Raw genomic sequence first — 8,840 nt, forward strand, 5'->3', positions numbered from 1 at the left:
CTTCCAGAATTTGATTTGGGCAACAATGCACAGAGAGTTCCATAATTGGCACCTTGGAAGATCTGAAAATATAAATACAAAACATAATTCTGAAAAGTCAAGGGTTCAGACAATGAAAGAACTGTACAGTGATGAGTCCAACCAGGAAGTTTTTTTATGAATTTTGTAGGCCCTGTTGTAGAGCCTAACTATGGGTTCTAAGATTTCATTTGTGGAGTTACAATAAGGAGGAATTCAGACCAAAGGATGATAGTTTCACTTTATATAGACACCAACTGAAGGATTTAAATGTGAAAAAGAAGGATTRAAAGCAAGATTTGTCTCTTGTAATATGAAAGTCAAAGGCTGAAGGTGCACCAAAACATAAAGGAACACAAAATATAAGCGAGTTATAACAGGACCATAAAAGTGCAAATCACATTCCTTAGTTCTGCTGACGTGTAGGTGACAATGGGAGGAGACTGAATAAAGCCTGATGAGGCATATATGACAGGCAGCTGAGCTGATTCACAGTGGCAACAAGTGACTGATGGACTGGAAAAATACTGAGAAGCCGTGGGAGAGGTGAGGAATGACAGGGAACACCCATCCATAATCTGTACGCCATTATAGTTTCTTCCTTTCAGGGTCACAGTGGTCACTGGTGCCCATATCCAGCAGTCTGACAGGGAACATATGGGAGCCAAACCTCAGCAATAAGACTGAYATACTCAAAAACTCATACTGAGAAACAGAAACATCCTCAAATACAGAAACCTAAAAGATCAAAAACAAAATTAAGCTGAACTAAAACAGAACAAACCATAAAACAGAAAGATCTCATAGCAGCTGTTGTACTTAGACCCATCACTCCTCCCAGCAAATTGAAGAAGGTGTTACTTTTCTGTTGTTATTGGCACAGTTTTTACTTTTTTATTCTGTTATTGGTTTTCTTTTCTTTTTCACTTTACAAAAGTCGAGCATATGTTACTTTGTTTTATACTTTTACTTTGTGTGAATTATCTGTCACTTCACTGTAAATGACTGAATTTCCCCACTAAGGGACAAAAATGCTATAACTATCTCTATTCTATTCTATTCTAATCTATTCTAATCTATTCTGTGTTAAAAAGTGTTGGATGTGCTCTTTTTTTTAGTTAATCTCTATTTTGATTAATTATGACAGTGAGTGTGTAAGAGTGTGTGCAGGCAGACCCAGGGCGCAGACAAAAAATCCAAAAAGGTAACAAAAACTTTAAAAATAAACAAAAAGGCTGAGAAGGCAGCTCTAAACTCACAAAAGTCTTCTCTGGCAGAACACAGAACACAAGAACACAGAACATAGGAACACAGAACATAGGAACACAGAACATAGGAACACAGAACATAGGAACGCAGAACATAGGAACGCAGAACATAAGAACATAGAATGCAGAACATAGAATGCAGAACACAGAATGCAGAACACTGAAAACGGAACATAGAACACGGAACACGGAACACGGAACATAGAACACGGAACATAGAGCACGGAACATAAGAACACGGAACATAAGAACATAGAATGTAGAACACAGAACACAGAACATAGAACACAGAACACGGAACATAAGAACACAGAACACAGAACATAGAATGCAGAACACGGAACACAGAACATAGAATGCAGAACACGGAACACAGAACATGGAACACGGAACATAGAACACAGAACATGGAACACGGAACATAGAACACAGAACATGGAACACGGAACATAGAACACAGAACATAGAACACGGAACATAGAACACAGAACACGGAACACGGAACACGGAACACGGAACATGGAACACGGAACATAGAATGTAGAACACAGAACNGAACACAGAACACGGAACACGGAACACGGAACACGGAACATGGAACACGGAACATAGAATGTAGAACACAGAACATAGAACACAGAACATAGAACACAGAACATAGAACACAGAACATAGAACACAGAACATAGAACACAGAACATAGAACACAGAAAATAGAACACAGAAAATAGAACACAGAACACAGAACATAGAATGCAGAACACGGAACACGGAACATAGAACATGGAACACGGAACATAGAACACGGAACATAGAACACGGAACATAGAACACGGAACACGGAACATAGAACACGGAACATAGAGCACAGAACATAGAACACAGAAAATAGAACACAGAACACAGAACATAGAATGCAGAACACGGAACACGGAACATAGAACATGGAACACGGAACATAGAGCACGGAACACAGAACATAGAACACAGAACACGGAACACGGAACACAGAACATAGAACACGGAATACGGAACATAGAACACGGAACACGGAACATAGAACACGGAACACGAAACACGGAACACAGAAAATAGAACACAGAACACAGAAAATAGAACACAGAAAATAGAACACAGAAAATAGAACACAGAACATAGAACACAGAACATAGAACATGGAACACGGAACATAGAGCACGGAACATAGAGCACAGAACATAGAACATGGAACACAGAAAATAGAACACGGAACACGGAACACAGAACATAGAGCACGGAACATAGAACACAGAAAATAGAACACAGAACATAGAACACAGAACACGGAACATAGAACACAGAACATAGAACACGGAACACAGAACACGGAACATAGAACACATAACACAGAACACGGAACATAGAACACATAACACAGAACACGGAACACAACACGGAACACAGAACACGGAACATAGAGCACAGAACATAGAGCACAGAACATAGAACACAGAACACAGAACATAGAACACAGAAAATAGAACACAGAACACGGAACACAGAACATAGAACACAGAACATAGAACATAAGAACACGGAACATAGAACACAGAACACGGAACATAGAACACAGAACATAGAGCACAGAACATAGAACACAGAACACAGAACACAGAACACAGAACATAGAACACAGAACACAGAACANTGTTTGTGGTTGTAATGTGACAAAATATGGAAAAGTTCAAGGGGTATGAATACTTTTGCAAACCACTGTATGTGCCGAGCTCTGAAGCTGGAAACTGAGAGAGGCATAACACATCTGTGCATTCCTGAGAAGAGGCCCCCCACTCTTGGACACTACAACTACTACTACTAATTCTATTAATAATAATAATATTTGCATGAAAGTACAATGGGTTAAAACTCCTGCCTCTCAGTAAGAAGATCACACTGTAAGAAACATGTTTTTAAAGAGAGGTGAAACATGAACCAGGAGAAAAATTCAGATTTAGACTTGAACATTTAATTGTAAAGAATAAAACCATGCAAATGCATCATCTGGACCAAAATCAGTTTAATTATTATTCTCAGGATATTTTGGTAAAGAATCATGAACATAGCACATATTTATCAATCATCTTCTGGGTCTTCTCTAACTTTTACCCTTTTTCAAAAATCTGATCTTTAATGAGAAAAGGCGTGTGTTACCTAATCTTGTCTTTTTAAAGTCTATTCTGTTTTAAGATGACCATTGACTGGGTCATTCAAAACAGAGTGCACATCAATTAATTACAGTTGAACCATGATACATAAAGAGAGGTAACGATGTAATTAGATGATCAAAAATAGCCTAGATCTCTAAATAAAAACAAGATTGTATAGTTCATTAAAAATCAGTGTTAAAAATAAAAAGATTTCCTTCAACACAATTGCCAAAGTGCCGTTTCTCCAGTGTTACTCTACAGCTCCTCTTTTAGAATCCTAAGATGTTTGCTGAACCAGAGAGAAGACGTTGTTCGTCCAGTGAGTATTCAAGGCTTTAGACTAACTTTTTGCACTGGTTGCACTGGTGCTCCTAACTTTTTTTCTTAGGTGCACTCAAATTTACAAATGCATTGCATTTAACACCAGTTAATCACAAATAATTAGTTAACGATCTGGCAAAAATAAAGTTCTATGAATATTTGAACCTGAATTGTGGACATACTGTATAACTTACTGACAAGTATTTAAAGCAGAGGTGGGCGGATCGATACTGAATATCGATAATATCGATACCAGCGCTGGTATTGATATTGGACAATACTCGTGTAAAAAGATTGATCCTCAAGCGTTGTTCTTTCCCGCACACACTGACTGCTGCACACGCAGATATTTCAAAGTCTACTCTCTGTCTGTAGTGCTGCACTGTCACACACAGAACAATTTTATTTAATAAAAGAAACAAAGAAACAACTAGGAAAGATTAGTGGTTTGTATAANACAGACTGTGACAGAGTGGTAAAGTCAAACATACACATAATTTAAAAAACACATTTAGAAATGTTTGGATGTATTTTACTTTAACGMTTAAACAATGAGACAGAAGTGTTGTTTAAACCAACATGTTGGGGGTGAATACTGATTCTGTGTTTCTAGTAGGATATTTACTAAAGTTCACTTGGTAAAACTTGAGGATTTGTTGTTTTCTGCATTTGTGTTCCAATATTTCAGAGAAAATGTACCTTTTTATTGTAATACTTGGAGGGAGAAAGCTAAATACACTCAAAAAGTAAGAGAAAAAAAGAAGGTGGGTGCACTTTAACTGTGAGCTGTTGCACTTGTGTTCACTATCTCAGCTGTTGTCAGGGCTGAGGTGTTTGAGGTCAGTYCTGGATCTGTTGGAACCACTTTTCCTCTTTGGGGGCCGAACCCTGGCACCAKTGAGCCTTGAGTCTTCACAACTTATCTTTCCTCATGTATCTCTTGGTATTTCTTTCTTCCTGATGTTACAGTTTCACATCTGCCTTCTCCTGTTAGGTTGGTTGCACATCAGCTGTTTGTCAGACTGAAACMGAAAGTCAGGCTAAAATTGTGAAAGAGTGGTTCAGGGAGCATGATACACACATGGATCAGCTACCACCAGTGGTGGGCACCAGTCCGCTAAAGCACAAACCCACTAATTGCAGACCTAAATATTTCATTTGAGCTTTAATGGTCTTACTAATTTTTATAATTCAGAAGCAGATTTGCACTTTCTAAAATTAAAATGCAGTACCACTAATAACTAATTATCTACCAGTCATCATTATGTTGAACAGCAGAAGGTATGACTGTCAACGAATCACAACACATGTGATCTATCCAACAGCACCCCTCCCAGATAAACACACTTATTGTGAAGGTATACATCCTGCTGACTGTTGCTTTGGATCACGGTTCTGATTTCCCACAATGCTTTGTGTCTGCTTACGTAGCAGGAAGGCAATAGCTAAAACAGTTAACGTTTGTAATCCATACTAAAATTTTGTATGTATTGATTTATTTTACTTTACAACCAGAGCTCCTTTTTTTTAAAAAAAAATAAAGTTTAAACACTGGAGCTCCATACTTGATGTAATTGGTCAAAGCAACGGGGTTAGAAACGCAGAAATGATTTAAAGATGTTATGCTGATAAAGACTGACATCTAGTGGTCAACAGGTGCAACTGCATGGAAAACATTAAAATCCAAGCTCTTATTTTGAAGGGAAGATAGTTTCCTGTACTCCGTGCTTTCATTTCCCATCACAAATCAAATCCGTCATGTATCCAGAATGCATCGCTTCAGTTTCCCAGTAAACAGTTCAGAATCAGCCGAACTAGCAATCCTCAACAACTTTTTAATTTTTACACCAGGAGCTAAAGGTCTGTTTCAGGAAATCACATCCCCAGCAATCTGTGCTTGTAGGATTGAGCTGTACAAGGGTTCATACACCACTAGTTGGCAGTGTTGTGCATATATTGTACATGAATTGCCAGCTAGTAAGTATCAAATTTAACTTGTGCTTTAAAATTAGCTTCCGCTAGTTTTTCTATGGCGTAAGTGCTTATGAAGTTGTGGACCTAAATATTTTCATAAGCGCTTTAGAAATTGTGGAGCTAATTTTTGGATTAGCACTGCCCACCACTGGCTACCACCAAATCCASACCTGAACCTACAGAGTCTTGGCTTGAACCGCATTAAGAATCYTTGTGGTGTGCTGCAGAAATGGTCTAAATCTCTTTATGAGTGTTCTTTCTGGATTATCAGTTCTTAGTTTCTATCTCTGAATTCCAACCCAACAAATTGTTCAGAACTGAAGACCCTCTGACTCTGACATATCAGGAAGTTTAAAGTTATCAGGTCACATATTTATTGAAACTGAAACAAAATGATTCAAACCAGAGAACACATTGTGTCTTTTTACTTCTTCTAGGCAAGGAATGCAGGCAGTCTTTGGACCCAGGACCCTGTCGACACTATGTCATCAAGTGGTACTACGACCCAGAGGCCAACGCCTGTGCTCAGTTCTGGTATGGAGGCTGTCAAGGCAACACGAACAAATTTGAGACTGAAGCCAGCTGCCGGAATGCTTGTGTCTACCTGTAATTACCTGTGTGGCGTGTTTGGTTTCCAACACTTTCAAGAAAATGATGTCATCAGTTTTCTTAGACCGCTAAAGGCAAGACTTGCTCTTCATCATCTCTTCAGCTGTCAGTGTGCTGACATGGAGRCACGTTTGTTACCTGCCGCACTCACACTGCTGAATTACCTGCTGCTAAAAGCTGAGTCATTTACCAGTTTTTCACTGAGTCACTTCTTTATTTAGCTCAGAAACGTAACAAAGAAAATAAATAAGATAAAGCAAAAACTAGTTCCTGTTCAACACAAACATGGAACAACATTCATTATTATATTATTGAATGTTGACAAAGAAGCAGCCGAACTAGCAATCCTCAACAACTTTTTAATTTTTACACCAGGAGCTAAAGGTCTGTTTCAGGAAATCACATCCCCAGCAATCTGTGCTTGTAGGATTGAGCTGTACAAGGATTCATGCACCGCTAGTTGTTAGTGTTGTACATATATTGTACATGAATTGTCAGGTAGTAAGTGTCAAATTGAAGTTACGCTTTAAAATTAGCTTCCGCTAGTTTTTCTATGGCATAAGCGCTTTTGAAGTTGCTATAAATAACTATCAATTTCTTCAAGACGTTTACAGATTTTTCTCAATTTCCTAACAAGTCTCAGAGGTTCTCCTTCCCACTGCTGCTAGAGTTTAACACTTTAAAAATAAAGAAAAAGACATTTTGTCTGACAGTAGTCAGAGTAGTCGTGGACCCTCACCAACCCTCCTGAGTTTTGTCATGGATTTCTCCAAACTGGACTTGATTAGCCCAAACATGTGTGGCCTTGGTGGCCCACCATAACTTATCAAACAGGGCCTATTTTGTTCACAATTTACATTTGTAGAAGAGCACTGACAGACTTACACTGAATGAAAAATGAACTAAAGTTCAATGGAACATAATAGAAACTGAAATAAATCTAAAAATATTTGTCTGTGATTCAAACACAAATACTTTTATCTAGGTATATTTTATAATAAAACACAGTGAAGTCATAATCACAACGATCAACGTAGTTAAATTGAACAATAAAAAGAAAAACACTTAATCACTTTTACTGTAAAATAATAGCTGATTAAACAAACTGTGCAAAACAAAGAACATTGAAGCAATTTTCTTTTTGTATGGTTTTTCTTTTTCTTAATTATAATGTAAAAGATTAATTGTTACTCTTTTCATTATGTAACTTTGATTTATAAAATGATAATAACTTCTAGTTAAAAAGAGAATATACTGTAAATCAAAAATATAAAGAACATTATTATTTTGCTTATTAAAGAAAATAAAATGTCTCTTTTGAAAAGGGTCTTTTTAAACCAGAGTCAAAAACAAGTGGAAATGTTTATTTCCCCTTTGGGGAACACTACACATTAATGCAAAGTGTGAAAATTTGAAAAATGCCTCATCACTTTTCTGCTGATGATTGTGTAATCTACTGTTGTTCTAATTCACCTGCTCAGGCAACTAAATTTSTATAGGCTGCTTTTGATGAAGTGCAGTTTTGTGTTTAAGTTGGTTTTAAATGCACAAAAATCGATAATTAATAATGCTTTTCTCAAATACATCTGTGCTACCAGAGAATGCCCTGCTAATAAAAACCCAACGTGCAGTTCTTGAAGAGCTTTCTTTTAATTTCATGTGAAACAGCTTATCTCTAAATTAAGGGTGAGGCTTGGGTTCTATTATTGGAACAAATGTTTTTCTCTAAGAGCTCAAAAACTTTTGATCAGAGCTACTTTTTTGCCAATACTTGATTATAATTTTGTTTATGTGTGCTTCAATTAGCTGTCTACAATCCTTGACACCAGTGTAAATTGTGCACTGAGGTTCATCCAGTGGCGTCACTAGGCCTTTTTTAGGGGGGCTGGAGCCCCCTAAAATATTTTAAAGCCCCCTAAATTATTTTGGTGAAAAAAATACTTTTTACAAAAATTCAATATGATGTGGTCAGAATACATAACCATTTAATATATTCATTATTAACTAAAATATATGATCATAAATCTGTCCGTTTTCTTTAATTTATTGCGTAAGGTAGAGATCCTCTTTGATGCATCGTTATTCAATCCATTCCACTTGTTCARAGAGTACTCCCCCASCACATGAAATCCAGTGAACATTTTTCCTGCAACCTTAATAGCAGCATGCTAGCAAGTTTAATTCAGTTTATTTATCTAGCATCAAGAATCACAGAAGTGCAGCATAAAGGCTCAGTGAGCAGACCAGGAGAATGCTCAGTGAAAAGTGGATATACGAACGTTTCTCAAGAAAGTATTAATCTTCACTGCTGGTAGTAACCATAAACATAAAGAGTAGATAGACGGACCGCTAACGCTGCTGTCGCGCCGCGGGCCACCATCTTGGAAAAGTCATTTGCTCAATGAAGTATCAGCCTGTTTAATCAACCACAACTTCCTGAAAACTAAACTGTTTTACATACTTT

General features: G+C 37.3%; 1 protein-coding gene across 1 annotated transcript in view; it reads left to right on the forward strand.

Moving 5' to 3' along the window:
- The window catches only part of LOC106525302 (collagen alpha-1(XXVIII) chain), a gene marked incomplete at its 5' end in the record, with an annotated part of 41,906 nt that extends 34,288 nt beyond the window's left edge, over positions 1-7,618 (forward strand). The window contains 1 exon segment of the mRNA XM_014019490.1: positions 6,205-7,618. Within this exon segment, the coding sequence (XP_013874944.1) occupies positions 6,205-6,377 (173 nt within the window).
- Positions 7,619-8,840: the final 1,222 nt, after the last annotated feature.

The sequence above is a fragment of the Austrofundulus limnaeus genome, unplaced genomic scaffold, assembly GCF_001266775.1.
Source record: "Austrofundulus limnaeus strain Quisiro unplaced genomic scaffold, Austrofundulus_limnaeus-1.0 Scaffold222, whole genome shotgun sequence".
Classification (NCBI taxonomy): domain Eukaryota; kingdom Metazoa; phylum Chordata; class Actinopteri; order Cyprinodontiformes; family Rivulidae; genus Austrofundulus; species Austrofundulus limnaeus.